Source organism: Salmo salar, chromosome ssa13 (assembly GCF_905237065.1).
Source record: "Salmo salar chromosome ssa13, Ssal_v3.1, whole genome shotgun sequence".
NCBI classification, from domain to species: Eukaryota; Metazoa; Chordata; class Actinopteri; order Salmoniformes; family Salmonidae; genus Salmo; species Salmo salar.
Genome location: NC_059454.1, coordinates 69,372,980 through 69,397,572, shown reverse-complemented (window position 1 = coordinate 69,397,572; position 24,593 = coordinate 69,372,980). Strand labels below are relative to the sequence as shown.

Here is a 24,593-nt window from a genome sequence, read left to right as displayed (position 1 = left end):
GAAAATGACATTGATGTAAATGGCACCCTATTCCCAACAACAGATTCAGCCGCGGGCCGAATTTTTCTTATGCGGATGGTCGGGGGGCCCGGAATATATTTACAAATAATTAGTAGACTGCATATTGAGCACAAGAAGCCCAGACAGATATAATATTTGACTAAAACAATTTCAAACCTTGCTTACATTTGTATATGATCATTTGTCTCTCTATTATGCATGGGAATTCTTGGGAACAGATTTACAAAATGAAAATAATTTTGGAGCTGATTTCCTGGTGTTTTTAGTCTTTTGTCAAAAGATATATATATATATATATAAGAAAATTCTCAGAAAACCAAATAAAACCACCCGCAGGCGGCCAGTTGGGGAACCCTGACCTACATAGTGCACTACTTTTAACCAGAGCCGTATGTCCACTGGTCAGAAGTAGTGCACTATATAGGGCAGGGGTATCCAAATATTACCCTATGAGGTCCGGAGCCTGCTGGTTTTCTGTTCTACCTGACAATGAATTGCATCCCCCTGGACAATCCAATTCAGATTTTTTTTATCAGTAATTGGTCATTTGACCAATCAGATCAGCTCTGAAAAAGATCTGATGTGATTGGTCAAAAGAACAATAAATTGAAAAAATATCAGAATTGGGCTGCCTGTGTAAACACAGCCCTGGTGTTCCAGGTCTAAATGAGTCCCTGATTTAGAGGGTAAGAATAAACATATATGGCTGCGTTTACACAGGCAGACCAATTCCAATAATTTTCCCACTAATTGGTATTTTTCGGCGCTGATCTGATTGGTCAACAGACCAAATAGTGAAAAAAAATTATCAGACCAAATAAACAGACCAAATAAATCATAAGGAATAAGGTTTGAAGTGCGTGTTCTATATCTAGGAGATATAAGAAATCTCAGAAAATATATATTGTTTTAACATATTTTGGCACAAATCTACTTTCATATTTCCATTAATTGTTTAATCTGGTACCGGGTTACCGTCAGATGAGTCCCGGAACACTTGTGGGGGTCGTAGAGCAAAACGGAGAACACCATCATGTTTGTGAGAGTTTCCATAGTGGTGTCATAATAGTTTGTAGCCCAAACCTTTCGGCTGCTACAGACGTTTTCATGAGACCGATTCTTTTTTTTTTTTTTTTTAAGAACAATTGGGCAAATCGAGTAAAGTTGAATCGGACATCTGCACATTTGGAAAAAGGACAGAGTTATTGATTAAGTAACAGTCTGAGAATGCTGGCTCACTAGCCCCTTTAATTTGCTGAGAGGTCTTAAGTAATCACCCATTGCCATCCCCCAAATCCTGAGCTAACCCCCTGCCCAACACACACATGCACGGACACACACACACACACATTTAAACACACACACACACTTTCTCTTTACACTGTGTGTGTCTGTGAGATACTCTCTCAACTCAATCACATCTATCTGTCCCATAGGTCAGCTTCAGGGGCCACACAAGCACTGACAATTCCCACATGTAGCCCATCTATGCATCCTCGAATACAAGACCACTGCTTAAACCTAGGTAAGGCTACATCCCCAATGGATACAGAGCATGCCGATAAGCTACACAAATGAAAATTGGTGACACCTGATTGTGTGCTCAATTCCATTTCTCCACCATCTACTGGAATACACTGTAATTCCATTTATGAGTTGTAAAATGTTTGTTATTTGTTAAATTCAATGGACAACGTTAAATTAATGAATAATACCTAACCCTGATGTAGCCTGACACATCCATCCAGAAATCTTCATACACAAGTATATGATGACCAAACTATAGAGGCTAGTGGAATCAGATTGAATGTCTGATGTAAATCTGACTCCAAGGCACCATTTTAGGATTGTCTTGTAATAGTGCACCACCTAGTGCCAGTTGGTGGAAAGACATCTCAATCTCAAGGAAGAACATATATGAATAACCTGCCTAAGTATGATGATTGGCTACATTTGGGCAACCATATTAAAACATGCATTAACGTTTTAATAATGTTTATCCAGCAGCCTTGCCTGAGAAGGAGGCTTCACTCATGGACTCGGCGGCCACAGTGGCAAGCACGCGGGCAAAGTTGGCGTCGTTCATGAAGGAGCCATCCGACGAGCTGATGAAGCTGTTGCGGGTGCTGTTTGCCATGTTTCCCTCTGACACCGAGCCCCAGCCGTTCCACAGCGAACCCTCCCATTCGCTGCAGAGCGACGAGGGAGTGCTATGAAACCGGGCCCGTCGGGGGCCCATTGGCTCCTGTTCGTCAGTCATCCCGTCCTCCAGTTGGTCGGAGGGGAGGGGCCCATAGATATAGCCCAGGGTGGGAGTGGGGGAAAAGGTGCGAGACAGGGAGGAGGCGGGAGGATTCTCCAACGTGGCGCTGGAAACAGGAAGTGAGGTAAGGTAAGAGGTGAATAAAGTAAAAACAAGTAAAAACACCTGTAAAGCAATACTGTAGTAACATAACAGAATTATTCTTGTAATATCAAACATTTTACTGATAAAGAGACTAGCTACTGGCTTTGGAGAAAAGTCAGATTAAATATTACTGACAATATTTTTGGTTGTCTAAGTTTAAAAGCCCTTATCAATCGATGTAGTGGAATAGATAGCGTGAAAGCCCTTCAATCAATGACTCTGACAGTAAGCCTCTCGCCCTCCCTTAGTCGCCACCCCTAGGTTTCCATGGCAACCCTACCTGTGCTTCTCGGCCCTGGGACTGAGCTCCAGGTACTGGGTGACTTCCTGTGAGGTCATCGTTGCGTCCTGCTCCTCATCCAATGACATGCAGTAGGAGGCAGTGGACAGGCGGCTATAGGAGGGGCAGCCAGTGGTGTTGGTGTTAGTGTTGGTGGGGGGGCCGTGGTGACCAGACGCAGCACACACAGACTGAAGAGACCCGGCATCTACAGTCAGCTTAGTGGACCTGCTGGACCTAGGTGTGATGAATTAGGGTCAGATGGTAATTTCCAATAATTAAAAATAAATTCATGAGACATTGATAAGTGATATTCTTCAAGAATCAGGTATATCATTAAATAATTAACAAAATGGCTATGTCACAGAGTTGGCCTTTAAGCCAAAATATTAGCTTGATATTACAGCAGCTAATGTCCCTGACTGTGGATCTGTCTCAGTCTGTATGTTCCTCACGCTTAGTTGCGTAAATGTACTATAGTTACAAGATATTCCAATTTTGTTTCTAACAAAAGTGCTATTCCTTGCAAGAGAATAGTCATACTGTAACTAGAATTGAGCAGTTTCCTTTGTTTAAACTGTGGTTACGTGTCATTCATGGGCAAGTAAATTGGCATTTGATTGCTGGGTGTTGGTTGCCGTTCTCTGAGCCGTGTCGAGGCTCTGTCGTCGGGGCTAAGAGCAGGGAGGAAGTACAATCATTTTCTCCAGCAGTAGACAGGAAACCACTTCAGGCCATAGCGTTTTACTACGGGGCAAGGAAATGGAGGGAAGCAGAGCGCAGTGGCTCATTAGAGAGTGGGGAATGGGAGAAGTTATGGATAAATTGGTGTCAGGAAGTAGTCAACAGGAAGTTCCTCACCCTTCCTCTGAGGTGAGGCTGTGTGTGTCAGTGGTGTCGCCCATGGGCAGCGGGGGTGGCAGCATGTCCACCAGGTGCAGTGAGGCAGAGTAGTGCAGGAAGCGGGGCGACGCCAGGGGCTTGAAGCACTCCGAGCGCCCACCTGGAGGAAAAATACACACAGGCACCAAGGTTAGCACAACAAAAACAATACTGTCAAGGACAGGGGTTCTGACTGTACCATCCATTCCTGGGGGAACCCCCAGGGGTGCACATATTTGTTCTAGCCCAACACTGACACACCTGATTTAAGATAACTAATTATGAAGCCCTTGATAAGATCAATTAGGTGTGCTTGGGGTAGAACAAAAAGGTTAACACCCTGGGGGGCAGTGAATACACTGGTTAATTGTTCCTGAGCATTAAAATCCTTTAGGGTATGAGTGGTATAAGATGACTGTACAGTACAGTACCTGGTGGGAAGTGGCTGAGCCTCTGTTTGTCAGGCATTCCCCTCATAGCCAGCGCCTGGCTCCTCGACGACAGCAAGGGGGCGCTGTTCACCGCATGGAGATCTGGGAAAGGAGACAAAGTCTGTGACTCAAAAGTAACTACAGATCGACGTTCACCAATAGCAAGGACATAAAAAAAAATGCAAGGAAGACACCACATTGACAATCACCTTGCTTGTAATTATTTTCCCACGACTCCTTGAGCACGCCCATCTTGGGCTGCGAGGGCAAGGCCTGTTTCCATGGCAATGCCTGGCCAGCCTGGACAAGCGTGGTCTTGACAACTGTGGCAGGCTGGGAGATGCGCACCGTCGCTGCGCCGTCCTGTGAGGAGGAGGTGTGGCGGCAGTGGGGCCGCTTGGGGCATCGGGCAGGGCTGTTGAAGGTCTTGAGGCCATTACCCGTCAGGTCCACGTAGAACGTCCCGTAGACACCGCAGCTGTCGGGCACAATAGGGACAGCTGCGTCCAGAGAGCTGGGGTCCTTCTTGTCCGTGATGGGCAACGCTGGGAATAAGAAGAGAAACACTATTTGTTCCCCATGATGATGATAAATATTGTGCATCCACTTTTGTGAATTTGAAATGCTATGCATCCACTTGTGTGGCTGGAATTGTATTTTTAAGATGTCAAATAAATTATATCTATCGATCTAAGATTGGAGAAATTCTGAGGCAGAATGGATCAAGTATATTGTTTATGTAGCAGAGGTTCGTAGCTTCCATGATGAAAAGCAGAGTTAGTTGCATTATCAACTGGTCCAGGACCAGTCTTCGTTATCTAGCGCATACTGGTCACAGTAAGAAATGTGGTAGAAGGAACTTGTTTTTGTTTATTTTTTTACCTTTATTTACCTAGGCAAGTCAGTTATGAACAATGTCTTAATTACAATGACAGCCTACCAAAAGGCAAAAGGCCTCCAGCGGGGACAGGGGCTGGGTTTAAAAATAAAATAAAAATATAAGACAAAACACACATCATGACAAGAGAGACACCACAACACTACATAAAGAGTGACCTAAGACAACAACATAGCATGGTAGCAACACAACATTACAAAAATATGGTAGAACTGATTCTACACCAGCTTTAAAGCAGAACTCACTAGTCCTTCTGAAGCCGGGGTTCTCCTGGCTCTGAGCCCACAGTCCCTGGTACTTCTCGTCACTCAGGGTTGGTCTCCACACACCCGAGATCCACGGAGAGTCTGGGGCTGCCATTCTGCAGAGACACAGATCAATCAATCAGTCAGCCAATCAATCAATCAATCCCATGTAATGGGTATGGTTAAAATGGCAAAACTAGGAGGCACATATAGAGGATCAGATCATATTACACATGAGCATACACGGAGTGTACAAAACATTAGGAATACCTTCCCCCTTTTGCCATCAGAACAGCCTCAATTGATCGGCTATGAAAAGCCAACTGACATTTACCCCTGAGGTGCTGACCTGTTGCACCCTCTACAACCACTGTGATTATTATTATCTGACCCTGCTGGTCGTCTATGAACATCTTAGCCATGTTCTGTTAAAATCTCCACCTGGCACAGCCAGAAGAGGACTGGCCATCCCTCATAGCCTGGTTGGTTCCTCTCTAGGTTTCTTCCTCGGTTCCGGCCTTTCTAGGGAGTTTTCCTAGCCACTGTGCTTCTACACCTGCATTGCTTGCTGTTTGGGGTTTTAGGCTGTGTTTCTGTACAGCACTTTGTGACATCAGCTGATGTAAGAAGGTCTTTATGAATAAATGTATTTGAATTTGTTGAGGCATGGGCTCTACAAGCTGTCAAAAGCGTTCCACAGGGATGCTGGCCCATGTTGACTCCAATGCTTCCCACAGTTGTCAAGTTGTCTGGATGTTCTCTGGGTGGTGGAACATTCTTGATACACGGGAAACTTTTGGCCATAAAAAACCCAGCAGTGTTGCAGTTCTTGACACAAAACGGTGCGCCTGACACCTACTACCATACCCTGTTCAAAGGCACTTAAATATTTTGTCTTGCCCATTCACCCTCTGAATGGCGCACATACACACAATCCATGTCTCAAATGTCTCAAGGCTTAAAAATCCTTCTTTAACCTCCCATTCACCTTCACTGATTGAAGTGGATTTAACAAGTGACATCAATAAGGCATATAGCTTTCACCTGGATTCACCTGGTCAGTCTGTCAGGGAAAGAGTGTTCCTAACGTTTTGTCCACTTTGTGTTTAACGAAACAAAAGGTAGTGACATTGTCAATGAGCCACACTGTTTGTCCTCCACCTACCTGTGTTTTATGATGAGGTCCTCACTGGCCAACCTGTACAAACCTGCAAAATCCAGAGTCATAGTAATTTTATAGTCTCGTTGATTTCCCAATGAGGGAACACACCTTATACAGGAACACTGGAGATGGTAACGTTAATTCCGTCCTTGATATTATTTATCATATAAGCATTTGACGACCTTGAATGATGAGTCCAAATCAACCTATGGAATGCATGCCCGCTATAATACAACCCTGTGAGGGGTGAAACCTTCAGTTACACATCAATAACTAGAACCTCTTGTTTTAGCTAAATAAAAAACCTGATTAGCTGCTAACGCTAATTATGTACCCATTATGGCACAGTGGACTAGCGTACCATGACATATCCATGCTCCAAATATCCTATGCCAAGCTAATACTAAAGATACAACATATAAGCTATCCCCCAATTCTTGCCCAGACAGACCTTTAGCCTTGATGTGGCCTCGTCCCAGGTGGTCGCCAGGCCGGGTGTGGCGGCGATACAGGCAGACGGCTGTTATCACCAGGATGCACCACAGGAGGGCGCCAACACTCCCAATGAACACTGGGCCCCTCAGCACTGCCAGGACCTGAGTGAGGTCCCTACTGGGGCTGTCCGACTTGGGGGCCCCGTACCTCTGGGAGTCTGGAATAGGGAGGGACAGGAAAGTCAAAAACAAGACAAAAATGAAAAGACACAGTGAGAGAGAAAACACACAGAGAGACAGAGACACACAGAGAGAGAGAGGTTTCAGGCTCTGTTGTGTGGGGGTTTATATAATATTTTAGATTCTTCAAAGTAGCGACCCTTTGCCTTGATGACAGCTTTGCACACTCTTGGCATTCTCTTAACCAGCTTCACCTGGAATGCATTTCAAACATGAAGAAACGTTCAAAGTTATTTTCCGGATTAACTGACCTTCATGTCTTAAATTAATGATGGACTGTCATCTCTCTTTGCTTATTTGAGCTGTTCTTGACATAATATGGACTTGGTCTTTTACCAAATAGGGATATCTTCTGTATACCATGTCACAACACAACTGGCTCAAAAGCAATAAGGAAAGAAATTCCACAAATTAACTTTTAACAAGGCACACCTGTTAATTGAAATGCATTCCAGGTGACTACCTCATATTGCTGGTTGAGAGAATGCCAAGAGTGTGCAAAGCTGTCATCAAAACAAAGGGTGGCTACTTTGAAGAATCTCAAATAGAAAATATATTTTTGATTTGTATACATTTTTTTGTTGTTGGTTACTACATGATTCCATATGTGTTATTTCATAGTTTTGATGTCTTCACTATTATTCTACAATGTAGAAAATAATACAAATAAAGTAAAACCCTTGAATGAGTAGGTACTGTGTCCAAATCTTTCACAAAAAATAAATAAATAAAACACTGAAATTTCACATTTACCTAAGTATTCAGACCATTTACTCAGTACTTTGTTGAAGCACCTTTAGAACAATTACAGCCTTGAGTCTTCTTGAGTATGACACTACAAGCTTGGCACAACTGTATTTGGGGAGTGTCTCCCATTCTTCTCTTCAGATCCCTTCAAGGTCTGTCAGGTTGGATGAGGAGTGTCGCTGCACAGCTATTTTTAGGTCTCTCCAGAGATGTTAGATCGGGTTCAAGTACGGGCTTTGGATGGGCCACTCAAAGACATTCAGAGACTTGTCCCGAAGCCACTCCAGAGTTGTCTTGGCTGTGTGCTTAGGGTCATTGTTCTGTTGGAAGGTAAACTTTTGCCCCAGTCTGACGTCCTGAGTGCTCTGGAGCAGGTTTTCATCAAGGATCTCTCTGTACTTTGCTCCGTTCATCTTTCACTCAATCCTGACTAGTCCCCCAGTCCTTGCTGCTGAATATCATCCCCACACCATGATGCTGCTACCACCATGCTTCACCATAGGGATGTTGCCAGGATTCCTCCAGACGTGACGCTTGGCATTCAGGGCAAAGAGTTCAATCTTGGTTTCATCAGACCAGAGAATCTTGTTTCTCATGGTATGAGAGTCCTTTAGGTGCCTTTTCAAACTCCAAGTGGGCTGTCATGTGCCTCTTACTGAGGAGTGGCTTCCGTCTGGCCACTCTACCATAAAGGGCTGATTAGTGGAGTGCTGCAGAGATGGGAGAACCTTCCAGAAGGACAACCACCTCCACAGAGGAACTCTGGAGCTCTGTCAGAGTGACCATTGGGTTCTTGGTCACCTCCTTGACCAAGGCCCTTCTCCCCCGATTGCTCAGTTTGGCCGGGCGGCCAGCTCTAGGAAGAGTCTTGTTGGTTCCAAACTTCTTTCATTTAAGAATGATGGAGGCCACTGTGTTCTTGGGGACCTTCAATGCTGCAGGCATTTTTTGGTACCCTTCCCCAGATCTGTGCCTCGACACAATCCTGTCTCGGAGCTCTACGAACAATTACTTCAACCTCTTGGCTTGGTTTCATAACCTTTTTGCGTTCATTTGACCATATTTAACTGTTGCATGTTGTCACTGACCTATGACCACTTTATGGGGGTCACTCTGCACCCCGACGCCAGCTCCGTTGACCGTCGCCACCCGAACCCAGTACTGTTTCCCTGGGTACAGAGGGGTTATTTCCAGACTGTAGGTCCCACCGTCCACTGTCCAGTTCAGGTACTGCTGCTCTTCCGACTGCACACACCACACCTGGACAGGACACACGGACACACACCCAGAGATCAAAGAGGGAACCAGGGAAGCATTACAGTTGTGTGTGTGTGTGTGTGTGTTTTTTTTTCTTCAGGTGATTGATTCTTCAGCAGGAGTAATAGATAACTCTGGTCCTAGAGAGCTGGCTTTTATACCAGTTCAGCACACCTTTGATTAAACTTATCATGGTCTTCTTCTAGAAGTTCAACCACTTCTATCAAGACTGATTAGTTGAATCAGGTGTTTTGCACTTGAACAAAAGCCTGCAGGCCAGGTTTGCATAGGACACCCTGTCAATACAATGTCTCATTAGAACGTGTGAATGTATTATGTCAGGTACTGAACATAGAGAAAAAAAACTCACACTGGAATTTCTTGCATTCTCACAAACGTTTCATAAAACACATTGTGGAGCATACAAGAATGCCAGTGTGCTTGAGTAACTTCTTCAAGGATAGATACGGGAAGGTAAAAGGGGTTTTTAGTCATCTTGTTCTTACCTGGTATCCCGTGATGATGCCATTGTGAGATTCATGGGGGGGAGGCTTCCAGGTCACATGGACCGTGTCATTATGGTCAGGGGTCATTGTTATGAAGATGGCCTGAGGTGGGGCACTAGGCACTGTGGGAGGATGGAGTTTCATGAAAATAACAACACGTGTAAAAACCACAGACAAAATAGCACTATAAAGTTAAGACTACTCCTGAGCTACAGTATCCAAAGAAACACCAATATTTTCATAAATGTTTCTTTGATAACAGCCAACTCTAACCGTTTTGAATCCTTACCTGTCTCAGGTACACCTAGGTGCCTGGTGTTGCTCTCCCGGCCGTAAAGGCTGCTGCCGTAGGGACGCACTTTGAACTCATACTTGTAGCCCCTCTTGAGCGGGCCGACCAGTGTTTGGAAGTTTGGTAGTACAACCCTCTTAGCTGCCCAGTCTGAACTGGCGGGCAGGAGAGAGCGATAGAGGACCTCGAAACCATCCAGGTAGTGTGGCTGGGTTGGGAAAGACTGGAGCTGAAAGGAACAAAACAAAAGGAAAGCCACAGTTAAAAGATATGCCTTTTTGGAGAGTAGAAACTCAAAAAAGACAACCTTAAATCCGCATTATTTGAACGTTCTCTGTGACATGAAAATAATGCTCTGAACAAACGTGAAAAATTACAGACCTCAATCTTAGTTCAGCAAAAGGTTAACACCTAACAGTTTTCCTAATAATACATGCGCCTCCATGTGACGTCTGATCTCCGTACCTTCCACTGCACTTGGGACATGTTGGAGTTTGGAGTCAGCACCGTCACATTCTCCAGAGCCACGCGCAGGGCCGACAACTCTCTGTGAAGGTCCCTCTGTCTGGTACTTGCGGCTTCTGTGAAGGAGGGAGAAAACTCTTCAGAGAAGATAATATTTTATGTTCATAAATGGAAGTTCCCTACTGTCACTGAAATTGACACAAACTAAACTCCATATACATTTCCATAGTGATCCTAAAAACAGTTTACTTTAGAACCACACTCAATTCCGCCGCCATCTCACGGACGTCATAAAAAAGTATTGTCCCTAATATGGTCTTTGTTGTGCATTCCAGTTTGATGTGTTCCCTTAGGAGAAATAGATTTAAACTCAGCAAAAAAAGAAATGTCCTCTCACTGTGAACTGCGTTTATTTTCAGTGTAAATATTGTAAATAATATGTGTAAATATTTGTATGAACATAAGATTCAACAACTGAGACATAAACTGAACAAGTTCCACAGACACATGACTAACAGAAATGGAATAATGTGTCCCTGAACAAAGGGGGGATCAAAATCAAAAGTAACAGTCAGTTACTGGCCACCAGCTGCAAGTACTGCAGTGCATCTCCTCCTCATTGACTGCACCAGATTTGCTAGTTCTTGCTGTCAGATGTTACCCCACTCTTCCACCAAGGCACCTGCAAGTTCCCGGACATTTCTGGGGGGAATGGCCCTAGCCCTCACCCTCCTATCCAACAGGTCCCAGACGTGCTCAATGGGATTGAGATCTGGGCTCTTCGCTGGCCATGGCAGAACACTGACATTCCTGTCTTGCAGGAAATCACGCACAGAACGAGCAGTATGGCTGGTGGCAATGTCTTGCTGGAGTGTCATGTCAGGATGAGCTTGCAGCAAGGGTACCACATCAGGGAGGAGGATGTCTTCCCTGTAAAGCACAGCTTTGAAATAGCCTACAACGACAACAAGCTCAGTCCGATGACGCTGTGACACACCGCCCCAGACCATGACGGACCCTCCACCTCCAAATCGATCCCGCTCTTGAGTACAGGCCTTGGTGTAACGCTCATTCCTTCGACGATAAATGCAAATCCGACCATCACCCCTGGTGAGACAAAACCGCAACTCATCAGTGAAGAGCACTTTTTGCCTGTCCTGTCTGGTCCAGCGACGGTGGGTTTGTGCCCATAGGCGATGTTGTTGCCGGTGATATTTGGTGAGGACCTGCCTTACAACAGGCCTACAAGCCCTCAGTCCAGCCTCTCTCAGCCTATTGTGGACAGTCTGAGCATTGATGGAGGGATTGTGCATTCCTGGTGTAACTCGGGCAGTTGTTGTTGCCATCCTGTACCTGTCCCGCAGGTGTGATGTTCGGATGTACCCATCCTGTGCAGGTCTTGTTACACGTGGTCTGCCACTGCGAGGACGATCAGCTGTCCATCCTGTCTTGCAATTTATTGCCCTGGCCACATCTGAAGTTCTCATGCCTCCTTGCAGCATGCCTAAGGCATGTTCACGCAGATAAGCAGGGACCCTGGGCATCTTTCTTTTGGTGTTTTTCAGCGTCAGTAGAAAGGCCTCTTTAGTGTCCTAAGTTTTCATAACTGTGACCTTAATTGCCTACCGTCTGTAAGCTGTTAGTGTCTTAACGACCGTTCCACAGGTGCATGTTCATTAATTGTTTATGGTTCATTGAACAAGCATGGGAAACAGTGTTCAAACCCTTTACAATGAAGATCTGCGAAGTCATTTGGATTTTTACGAATTATCTTTGAAAGACAGGGTCCTGAAAAAGGGCAGTTTATTTTCTTGCTGAGTTCATTATATTTAGCTGTAAGGAAATAGGGTACGATAGGATAAACTTTGATTTCACCAAGGCGAAACTGGCTTAGACACACAGTCCTGCTGTACACAACATAAACACTGTATATTACATATTCAACCGATACACAACACATAAACGTAGCGTTGAAGGCCCAAGCTAAGCGCTCTTACCCTCCACTACTAGCTGTGCACTGGCGGTGACCACCCCCACGTCGTTGACAGCTGTACAGGTGTACCTCCCAGAATCCAGTGACGTCACATAGTGGATTTGGAGGCTCTGGTCAGGATTTACTAGATACCTACAGACATGACACAGAAATCAGTACAACACTCCCTCTAGCAACTGCATGCAATTATTAGAAATCAAAGAATGACATATTATTGAACAGTATACTAAGTATTGCCTTTCATGACATATGCACTGACTGTGCTGTGGAGTAGCTAAGCTGAGAGAGAGTCACAGTAAAAATATGGTTGAAGATAACTACACCAAATTATTTTCAAAAGCACAATCTCAGACATTGCCAATTCATCCAAAACTCATTTTTAATACATTCTCCATGTCTTTCGTCATTGTTTTTTAAAATGTTACATATGCACCTGATGTCAAGATATACACCTCATGTAAATGACAGCTTTTAAGTCTAATGTACAGTTAATGGACAAAACTTTTTTAGTTGAATACAAGAATCAGACCTGCCATTGGGCAGAGGGCCCTGCTCGCGGCTCCACTCCACAGCAGGCATGGGATCTCCTTTAGCCTCGCAGTAGAACTGGGCAGACTCCCCCTTCCCCACCGACATATCCTGAGGCTTTAGCACCATCACTGGCTTGGCTGAGGATTGAGAAAGCACGGACAAATATGAAAAGTATGGTTAGTCATATCATACCTCATGCATTCAATTGCATTCAATTCCATGCTATCCCTTTTATCAATAGCAAACATTCTTAGCAGCATGACATACCTTTTCCACAATGTTGTGCAGACCTAAACTGTACTGTGCTGACTCAGTTCTTTTCACATTGTCATTTCCAGCAACAATGGTGGATGCATAATCAGGCCAGCGCTGTACAGCTTGGCTCAGTAGTGTGAAAAGGTTATTGCTAAAATGCTGATGTACTGTATATGGGGTCAGGGTTTATCTTACCTAGGACAGAAAGGCGGGCGGCCCTGCTCTCTCTTACTCCCACAGTGTTGGAAGCCACACAGATGTACACGCCAGAGTCATTCTTCTGGGCTGGGGCAATGATCAACTTCCCATTCAGCGCCTATAGGTCACATGGGTAGCAATCACATACAGTTAAAAAAATATATATATTGCAGAGGATAAAAAGCCTTGTACCAGCCTTGGCTTGTGTGAGCCGAAATGGCTCATAGGCTCCTGCTCCTATCTCCTGTTTCTGTAGAGTGAACAGCTTGATGTACAAGTACACCCCCTGGACAGGATGCTAGTCTATCACAGGGCCTTACCCCCAATCTATCTCCTTAGGAATGACTCCCCCCCCATCTCTTCTTTTGGCAGCAGTAATCTGACTCTACTTTGCTGCTTTAACTGGACCCAACAGCTACTTTACAAAGCCGGACACTCACCTAACCATGTCCTGTGAATTGGGGCAGTATAATGTACAGTCCCCTGTGTGCCAAACAGAGACGCATTGTTTTGTCTTTGGTATGACTCAGCCAGGGATTGAACTCTCAACAGTCAAATCTCAGGGCTGACCCTCTAACCAGAAGGCAAATGAATTTGCCATTGCAGAGGATAAATGATCATCATTTTTGGTCCAAGATGAAAGGTCTTCTTTTATTAATGAAAAATGAAAATGAAGCAGCCTGTGGTTTTAATCAAACCTTTGTACAACAATGCCCTCTATTGGTAAAAGGATGATACCACATCAGGATTTGAGAAATAAGTAATCAAACAAAACAGTATGATGAACCCCCCAGGTTGGTGTGGAATAAATTTCAGCTCCTGCCACCTCGGGGAATTAACTAAAGTTAGATCAATTCATTAAAATATGGAAAAAGCTACATGTTTTGAAAATACATTTTCTGCAATGAAATGCAGACTTACAACTGTCCCAGTGTTAATTTCCAATTTCCAAACCATACAAACCCCTAAAAAGCATGTAGCTATGTTTAAGGAGGTCTCACAGTGTAATGCGGGTCAGTGTTGTTGATGGGGACCCCGTCTTTCCTCCAGGTGACGTTGGGCTCGGGGTGTCCCACCGGCGGGCTGCAGTTCATCACCGCCACCTCCTCCACAGCCACCTCCACATCAGTGGGCTGCACCCGGAAGTCTTCACGGAGAGCTGGAAGAAGACACGACAGAGGAGGTCCATTCATAACCAGTGAGTCTGAGACTAGCTGGTGCACAATGCCATAACAGTACATTTTACGAAAACGTCAAAGTTAGTCTACAAGCCTGTAGTTCATAAACATTGCCTGGGAAACGTGCCGAGCACAGCACACATCACTGCCTGCTTGAATTGTCTTCCCACAAATGAGAGTTTTGACCACCAAAAACAAGCAAGGCTTACAATAACCTCATCTAATGATTTTTTTAAACAAAACCATTACCATACATCACACAGCTCCAAATATCCAGATATTCTGTACACGGAATACATAGTGCCTTTGTCCAGTGTTGCCCCATCAACAACCACATACAGTACCAGTCAAAGTTTTGGACACACCTACTCATTCAAATGTTTTTCTTTATTTTTTACTATTTTCTACATTGTAGAATAATAGTAAAGACATCAAAACTATGAAATAACATATGGAATCATGTAGTAACCCAAAAAAGTGTTAAACAAATCCAAATATATTTTAGATGATTTTAGATTCTTCAAAGAAGCCACCCTTTGCCTTGACAGCTTTGCACACTCTTGGCATTCTCTCAACCAGCTTCACCTGGAATGCTTTTCCAACAGTCTTAATGGAGTTCCCACATATGTTGAGCAATTGTTGGCTGCTTTTCCTTCACTCTGTGGTCCAACTCATCCCAAACCATCTCAATTGGGTTGAGGTTGGGTGATTTTTGTATATGTATTTATTATGGATCCCCATTAGCTGCTGCCAAAGCAGCAGCTACTCTAACTGGGGTCCAGCAAAATTAAGGCAGTTTATACAATTTTAAAAACATTACAATACATTCACAGATTTCACAACACACTGTGTGCCCTCGGGCCCCTACTCCGCCACTACCACATATCTACAGTACTAAATCCATGTGTATGTATAGTACATATGTTATCGTATGTGTGTGTGTGTGTGTATATGCATGTGTCTGTGCCAATGTTTGTGTTGCTTCACAGTCCCCGCATTTCCATAAGGTGTTTTTTTCTGTTTTTTAAATCTAATTTTACTGCTTGCGTCAGTTACTTGATGTGGAATAGAGTTCCATGTAGTCATGGCTCTATGTAGTACTGTGTGCCTCCCATAGTCTGTTCTGGACTTGGGGACTGTGAAGAGACCTCTGGTGGCATGTCTTGTGGGGTATGCATGGGTGTCTGAGCTGTGTGCCAGTAGTTTAGACAGACAACTCGGTGCATTCAACATGTCAATACCTCTCATAAATAGAAGTAGTGATGAAGTCAATCTCACCTCCACTTTCAGCCAGGAGAGATTGACATGTATATTATTAATATTAGCTCTCTGTGTACATCCAAGGGCCAGCCGTGCTGCCCTGTTCTGAGCCAATTGCAATTTTCCTAAGTCCTTTTTGTGGCACCTGACCACACGACTGAACAGTAGTCAAGGTGCCACAAAACTAGGGCCTGTAGGACCTGCCTTGTTGATAGTGTTGTTAAGAAGGCAGAGCATCACTTTATTATAGACAGACTTCTCCCCATCTTAGCTACTACTGCATCAATATGTCTTGACCATGACCGTTTACAATCTAGTGTTACTCCAAGCAGTTTAGTCATGTCAATTTGCTCAATATCCACATTATTTATTACAAGATTTAGTTGAGGTTTAGGGTTTAGTGAGTGATTTGTTCCAAATACAATGCTTTTAGTTTTAGAAATATTTGACCAACTGTGATTGTGTAGGCCAGGTCATCTGATGCAGCACTCCATCACTCCTCTTCTTGGTCAAATAGCCCTTACACAGCCTGGAGGTGTTGGGTCATTGTCCTATTGAAAAACAAATGATAGTGCCACTAAGCACAAACCAGATGGGATGGCGTATCGCTGCAGAATGCTGTGTTAGCCAAGCTGGTGAAGAGTGCCTTGAATTCTAAATAAGTCACCGACAGCATCACCAGCAAAGCACCCCCACACCGTCACACCTCCTCCTCCATACTTCACGGTGGGAACCACACATGCGGAGATCATAAGTTCACCTACTCTGAATCTCACAAAGACACCAGACCAAAGGACATATTTCCACCTGTCTAATGTCCATTGCTCGTGTTAATAATGACCTTCTATATACCACCTCTACCTTGTCACAACACAACACGCATTAAGAGGAAAGAAATTCAACAAATCAACTTTTAACAAGGCACACCTGTTAATTGAAATGCATTCCAGGTGACTACCTCATGAAGCTGGTTGAGAGAATGCCAAGAGTGTGCAAAGCTGTCCAGGGCAAAGCCTGGCTACTTTGAAGAATCTCAAATATAAAATATATTTTGATTTGTTTAACACTTTGTTGGTTACTACATGATTCCATGTGTGTTATTTCATAGTTTGATGTCTTCACTATTATTCTACAAAATAGTAAAAAAATAAACTATAAATCCTTGAATGAGTAGGTGTGTCCAAACTTTTGACTGGTACTGTACGTTCCTCAGAGGTCCCAAACAATTCATAGAGCAAACTTGTTATGTCACTGTAGACAGGTCAACAAGTACATGACAGACAAGCCTGACCTCTTGACAGGAACAAGTAATGTTTACTCAATCATTAAGAGTAACTGTGAACCATGTAGGTTGAAGGTCTAAGGAGCTTCCTCCCATTATATCCAAAAGGACAGAAACAATGGCCTTTCACCTTGAATGTATAAATTACAACATGTTTTGGATGCCTGTATAAATCTTCACTGATACTATTACATTGCAACACCAAATGGAATCATGAGACAAATTTTTTTGGACACACAATGGTCTAGTGCCATAAAGTACTAGTAGAATATCTCCAATCTTTTGTTCATCAAAATATTAAGGAATGTTCTTAAGATGGAGTTCTTTAAAATATAGATACGTGTATTCTTCAACTTAATAATTAGCCGGAAATGAACTTAGCCCAACTCTTGAATTAACAGTGATGCATGGTTTATTGCTGTTTAGGCTACTTTTCCTAACCAGTTCAACTATACTGACAAAGGTCACGATTGCATGATTATCTTAATGAAACTAACCCGGATAAATAAAGGTTAAATTCTAAATATACCACAATCCTTCTGCTACTGTTCTCTAAAGTACTGTCAATCTGCCAACTGAATCTAAATTAAGTACCACTGTCTATTGTCCCAATGGCTCCACGGAAGTTCCCCCAACAAGTCAATCAGCCACTAATTATACCATCCAGCTCAGGAATCCAGTGGTCTCCGGGTGACCCTGTTTTGGGTGCAAACAGAGGCTGAGGGGTCAGGGGTCATGTAGCAGTGTTTGTCCTGGAGAGGTGGTATTCATTGACATTGGACACCCTTACTTATTCTCTGTAATCACAGACAATCTCGCTCTCTCTTCCTCTGGAGCAGGATTCTGTGGGTCTGTGAATACTGGGGGCTTCCCGTTGACCTCAAGGATCATATATCAGCTTGATATAATGTTAAAGGTCAGCATGGAGGTAGAGAGGAAGTGAATGGGACAGGATGTAGGAGCCACAGAGACCCATACAACCAAGACAATAGAATGTATTCTAAGGCCACAGTTTTACATCCATCTGGCATAGTCCTGGTCCTGGAAAGCAGCCTTGTGTGATTTTGGTTCCATCTCAGTATAAGCACACCTGATTCAGCTCATCAACATCTTGAGTGTTTTATTAGTTACTGCGGAGACTGATACATAGTCTCTTCACTCGCATGATCCATAACAGTGTGATGGTACCTCTCTTCATCCTAGTGTGCAATTCTTTTTGCATGGTATCTTGGCATTTACAGTGCCTTCAGAAAGTATTCATACCCCTTGACACATTTTTTGCCAATTTATTAAAAACAAAATACAGAAATAGCTCATAAGTATTCACACCCCTGAGATGTCCGAATCACCTTTGGCAGTGATTACGATCAGTCTTTCTGGGTAAATCTAAGAGCTTTGCACACCTGGGGCCTCATTTGACAATATTGGGAGGAACTATTCTAAAATACAACTTACGAAAGGAATTTAGAATGTTAATACGCATAGAAAATGTTTGATTTATCAAACAATCCTATGAGTGCACACCGGTAAGAGATCACCATTGATAAATACCAATTGTTCTCAGCCTCAGTGCACGACCTTGGCTATTTGCATTTCAAAATGTTCCTAATTAACCATATATGGTCAAAATCATCCCTTTAAAGCATGTGGGGAAAATAAAATGGGGTACCATGACATACAACGCCGCAAACAAAAAAAAGCTTAGAAAAAAAGAATTTTCCAAGAATGAAATACAGGTGCTAGTGTCAGAGATTGAGTACAACCAAAATATTTTATTTGGCTCGCTCAGTTGTGGCTTGATCAGTAAAAACTCAAACATAGCTACAAAGAGAGGACCATTGAGCCAATTAGTTACATTAGCAATGGCAAATATACTTCAAATGAGCAGGCAACACTCATCAATAAGCCATCCATCCTCAACAGCTCCTTCCTGTAGGCGTATAGGCCAACATTGCTGTTCTGCAGAATGAACGAGTTGTGCGTACCACCTGGCCACCACATTCAGCAGCGTCTTTTGCGCACCACATAACCTACCGCCTGCACATTAAGAGCCGAAGCCTTTTCTGTTCACATAGTTGAAATCGTTTTAGGATGGTGCTTTTATGGTGATGTGGGTGCGGTCTATTGCTCTGTTCGTATTTGGGAACCCATTGTTGGCAAGAAAAAACCCTCTCGACTTCAACCTGTTGTGCGATGGTGTATAAAAATTGTATGTTACAGTTCGTTTTGCTGATGATTGTATCCAAAACATTAGCTCATCGAGGGTTGTGAGCAGTGGCGGTTATAGCTTGTATGGCTCCCTGGGCGAACGCCCCCCCACAGCCAACAAAATAAAAGCACCATTCTGCACTAACTCATTTTTATTCGGACATTTGGAACACAAATAAATAATAATATTTAAAACTATATAAATATAAAAATATATGCAAAAATAAGACTCAAAAATATCAAAAATAAGTAACAAAGACAAATAAAAACAAATTGTAGTATATAAATACAAATAAAAAAGATGAAATTATTACACTATTATCCTATTGCTAACAAAAAACACACAAATAAAACTAAATTGCACAAATCCTATATCACACAAATAGAATAACACACTTATAAAGAGAACCTGATTATTACACTACTGCACTTCAAACAAGAAACACAAACTAAATTGCTCAACTGCCATCTAAGCCCTGACCTTTCTTGCCTTTCTTGATGCAAAGTCATCAATTACATCATCATAAGAAATCTGCTCAGCAATTGCATGGTTAATCCTGATGACAACAAGGCTACTAAGGCATTCCTGTGACATGGTGGACCTCAGGTAGGATTTGATGAACTTCAGCTTAGAAAAACGCCTCTCTGCTTGAGCTACGGTCACTGGAAGAGCAAGACAAATTCTGAGAGCAGTCCACAAATTTGGATAAATTTGGACTGGTTTTATATTATTCTTAATGATTTCGCACAAACCAGAACAAAATGCAACAATATGCCTGTGAAACTATATATTCACAGTATTATGAATGAATTGTGGTTTATTTGGTAGCATTTCGTAGTGTGACTGATTTTACTAATTGCATTAGTACTTTACAAATTTAGAGGTGCGCTATTTGATAGAGTCCCCTGCTCCCCCTACCTCGGGCTACCAGTGGGGAGACCTGAGGTCAACCTACCCACGCCCCCCTCCCCATCTCGTACTTCTGAGTGGGAGACCTTCCCAGGCAGTAGCCTGCTAAGCTCACAAACTAGAATCAGGGCGCCCACTCCGACAAGGTTAATTGACCCACAGTCCCACACGGTGACATGATATCATTGACGTGACGTGCAAATGAGCGATGGAAAACCGATCGCGCAAATGTCATCATTACAATTTTTTGGGTGAGGGCGCCCCGTGCTGCCCCCGGCAAGATACTGCCCTGGGCGGCTGCCCATGTTGCCTATACCTAAATCCACTATTGGTTGTGAGATACCGATCGGCAAGCTTCCGCTGAAAAGTGCATGTTGCCAAAAACCCGATAGCACTTGGATTTGCACTGGAATGGCATGCGTTTGTCTTTTTAAAGTAGGTCTTAAATCCTCGTAAATTGGTTAATCAGATAATTTCCCAAACCCAATCTGTACTTTCTTCCAAAAACAATCCCACCTGTCTCTATAAACGTGCTCTCAATGAAATGCAGTGTGCCAAATCTTCAAATAGATCAGCCTCATGCGATTTCCCATGATCTCAGTCTTTTATAGTATTTCAACAATGGTTTCACTTTCACACGTGCCTCTAATTTAACAAATGACTGTATTTTATAAGGATTATTATTGGAACAAATGCACTGATGCAGTCAAGTTATATGACTGTCAAGATATGTTTCATGAATTCACAATGGAAATTCAACTATTATTACTCTAAAAAAAATGTAATGTTCAACATCTATTTTCCCCATTCTACGCTTGACAAGAAGTTCCCTTATTCCACGACTTGGCATTGAGCATTATGCATGGTCATAGCTGTGCGTAAAGTTACTAACACTCTCAAGCAAACATGCATATTGATAAATCTCACACTTTGCGTGGAAATGATCCCACGCATGGTTTATACACAGATGTGCCTACACATGATTGATAAATGAGGCCCCTGGATTGTACAATATTTGCACATTGTTCTTTTTAAAATTCTTCAAGCTCTGTCAAATTGGTTGCTGATCATTGCTAGACAGCCATTTTCAAGTCGTGCCATAGATTTTCAAGCCAATTTAAGTAAGAAATGTAACCTGGTCACTCAGGAACATCCAATGTTGCCTTGGTAAGCAACTTCAGTGTATATTTGGCCTTGTGTTTTAGGTTATTGTCCTGCTGAAAGGTGAATTTGTCTCCCAGTGTCTGTTGGAAAGCAGACAACCAGGTTTTACTCTAGGACTTTGCCTGTGCTTAGCTCTATTCTGTTTCTTTTTATCCTAAACAACTCCCTAGTCCTTGCTGATGACAAGTATACCCATAACATGATGCAGCCACCACCACCATGCTTGAAAATATGAAGAGGGGTACTCAGTGATGTGTTGTGTTGGATTTGCCCCAAACATAACACATAACGCTTTGAATTCAGAACATAGAGTTAATTTATTTGCCATGTCTTTTGCAGTTTTACTAGTGCCTTATTGCAAACAGAATGCATGTTTGGAATATTTGTATTTTATACAGGCTTCTTTTCACTCTGGGTAGCATTTCTGGAGTAACTACAATGTTGTTGATCCATCCTCAGTTTTCTCCTATCACAGACATTTAACTCTGTAACTGTTTTAAAGTCCCCGTTGGCTTATGGTGAAATCCTTGAGTGCGTTCCTTTCTCTCAGGGAACTGAGTTAGGAAGGATGCCTGTATCTTTGTAGTGACTGGGTATATTGATACACCATCCAAAGTGTAATTAATAACTTCACCATGCTCTAAGCTAAAGGATATTCAATGTCTGCTTTTTATTTTACACATCTACCAATAGGTGCCCCCTTCTTTGCGAGGTATTGGAAAACCTCCCTGGTCTTTGCAGTTAAATCTGTGTTTGAAATGTACTGCTCGACTGAGTGACCTTACAGATAACTAATTGTATGTGTGGGTTACAGAGATGAGGTAGTCATTAAAAAATCATGTTAAACACTATTATTGCACACCTAGTGAGACCATGCAACTTATTATGTGACTTGTTAAGCAAATTGTTTACATCTGAACTTATTTAGGCTTGCCGTAACAAGGGGTTGAATACTTATTGACTCAAGATATTTCAGCTTTTCATGTTTTATTAATTTGTACAAATTTCTAAAAACATAATTCCACTTTGACATTATGGGGTAGGCCAGTGACACAAAATCTAAATTTAATCAATTTTAAATTCAGGCTGTAACACAATGTGGAAAAAGTCAAGGGGTGTGAATACTTTCTGAAGGCATTGTATGACAAGATAAATGCATGTCCATCTAGTTTGAAAGACTTCCCCAGAGTCTTACCTGCGATATAGAGAGAGGCATTGCGGCTGGTGGCCTTGCCTGCGCTGTTCTTTGCCACGCACGCGTACACACCCTCGTGTGACTGACTCCGCCTCCCAGGGACCACGCTGAGGAAGAACAGGCTCCCCTCTGACAGAACGATGGGCCGCGATTGGTGGTCCAGCTTGTCCATCTCCAGGGGCTGGCCATTGCGGAGCCACTCGATGGAGGGCTCGGGTGTGCCTTCGGCACGGCAGGAGAGGGTGGCAGGGCTGCCTACCTTGACCACCACGTCTGAGGGGTGGTGGACGATCAGCGGGGTTACCTCCACTACCTCCGCCCTCAGCCTGGAACCTGGAGGGAACAAAAACAGTGGATGGAGGAACGATGGAGAAAATAAGGTTCTGTCAAAATAGGCTATTGCATCTGTTAATTCACAGAAGCTCTGGCAATAGTTTATTACTATTACTATGCATACTATTCATTTAGCAATGAATGGGGTGAAGAGGACGAGATCGGGCGTATTCAGGCTGGTATGGCCGTAAGCCATGGAACAAGAGTTGGATAGACTATTTCAAGTTCATGTAACTCAAAAAAACTTTGAGGAACTAGAATAGCCATTCCATATTAAAATGGCCCTGATATTATTACTATGTTTATAGTGAGCAAAAAGCTTACAGCACCTGATATTCCCAAGCAGTCTCCCAACCAAGTAGTGACCAGTTCTGACCCTGCTTAGCTTCCGAGATCGGGCATATTCAGGCTGGTCTGGCCGTAAGCCATGGAATGAGAGGTGGATAGACTATTTCAAGTTCATGGACACAAAAACTAACTTTGCATTAATATCCCTTGGGACCTGATAGTAGGAAAGGAATGTACTGATTCATACAGCCATTCTAGTAATATCACAAACAAACACAAGTCATGGATGACCTTCCATTCCTAACTCACGTAACGGGAGGCCCTGTACAATCTGATCTTGGATCAGTGTTTTAGGCTACATACGTCAACAAGCATCTCCTTTGGGAGTGTCGCCAATGCTTTTCACGCCATAAGCAACTCCCACCTTCAAAAACAAGTTTTACTGTGTTGGAGAGCAACAATGTAGTACAGTATGACTCAAAGGCTAATGACAGATGGAGAGGTAGTGAGGAAAACATGTGGGCCAAAGTGATCTCAAACAAACTCTGACTGAAGTAGTCTGAAGTGTGTGGTCCCCTTTTCAAAGTGGAACAAGGGTATACTTAAGAGTCAGTAATAGTGGGTTTTTACAGAAGAGACACCACACCCAGAGAGTGGCCCCTAGTTCAGGGTCCGCTCACACACTCAAGTAAAAGCATCCACCACAAACAAGCATAGACGCCGGCTACCAACAAACAATGCCTATTCTTAGGCCAGCAGCATTGGAATTCCATTGTTCGGCCCATGGTATTGGATGACTCCAAGTTGGAGGAAGTGGGGGGATTCTGCTGTACTTCCTGTATGGGACAGGAAGCTAAACCAGTCGCAAGGCCGTTTGCCCCCCCCACACACACTAAACAATAGAACAAAATTCCTTCATGCAGACACAATCAAGAGGGCTCAAAGGGAAATCTGTCACCTGTGCACTGAGTGTGTGGCACTGGACCCCTGCTATTATTGCCCCGGCGACAATGCCCTTATTGAGTGGCAATGTCAAAACACTATTAATGCTAAGGCTTACACTGGCGCTATGTTCTATTGGATAAAAATTGTATTCTGGCCATTGAGCTGTGGTAGGCTATATATGGTTGTGTTGATTTTGATAATGAACACTGCATTCTGGAACAGCTATCCGATGGATGCTTTCATCACGTACGAGATGACATGCTTTCAAAGACTGTCAAGATCCTTTTGATAGGATTTCAGATGTGTTACAATCAGCTAATCTTGCAAATGTAATTTGCAACACTAGGTTAGCCATAGGTCTACCCCTGATTGTGAGGTAAGACATTTTTGTCAGTGGTTTGCAAAGTTTATATTGTTTCAGAAAAATCTATTTCCTGAGGGAGAGCCCACACTTAAAGTCATAAAATGATTTTGAAAAATTCAAAGCAGTTTCAATTAAAATATGCATATTATTTACAAAACCTATAGAGTAGACTAATACTATTTTCTAAATGGTCACTTTCATAAAGATTGGAATAACAATAGC

The 24,593-nt window shown here is 43.1% G+C and overlaps 1 protein-coding gene across 2 annotated transcripts in view; it reads right to left on the bottom strand.

The window, feature by feature from the left end:
* Positions 1–24,593, bottom strand: part of robo4 (roundabout, axon guidance receptor, homolog 4 (Drosophila)) — a 30,106-nt gene that overhangs the window by 1,615 nt on the left and 3,898 nt on the right. For both annotated transcript variants that reach the window (XM_014137188.2, XM_014137189.2), the window contains exons 2-18: positions 22,442–22,774; positions 14,246–14,403; positions 13,242–13,362; positions 12,790–12,928; positions 12,265–12,392; positions 10,268–10,383; positions 9,800–10,031; positions 9,511–9,632; positions 8,836–9,007; positions 6,778–6,978; positions 6,330–6,372; positions 5,165–5,280; positions 4,231–4,566; positions 4,022–4,123; positions 3,570–3,711; positions 2,709–2,945; positions 2,035–2,390 (exon numbers count right to left, since the gene is read on the bottom strand). In XM_014137188.2, the coding sequence (XP_013992663.2) occupies positions 2,035–2,390; positions 2,709–2,945; positions 3,570–3,711; positions 4,022–4,123; positions 4,231–4,566; positions 5,165–5,280; positions 6,330–6,372; positions 6,778–6,978; positions 8,836–9,007; positions 9,511–9,632; positions 9,800–10,031; positions 10,268–10,383; positions 12,265–12,392; positions 12,790–12,928; positions 13,242–13,362; positions 14,246–14,403; positions 22,442–22,774 (3,054 nt within the window). The remainder of the gene's footprint in view (positions 1–2,034; positions 2,391–2,708; positions 2,946–3,569; positions 3,712–4,021; positions 4,124–4,230; positions 4,567–5,164; positions 5,281–6,329; positions 6,373–6,777; positions 6,979–8,835; positions 9,008–9,510; positions 9,633–9,799; positions 10,032–10,267; positions 10,384–12,264; positions 12,393–12,789; positions 12,929–13,241; positions 13,363–14,245; positions 14,404–22,441; positions 22,775–24,593) is intronic.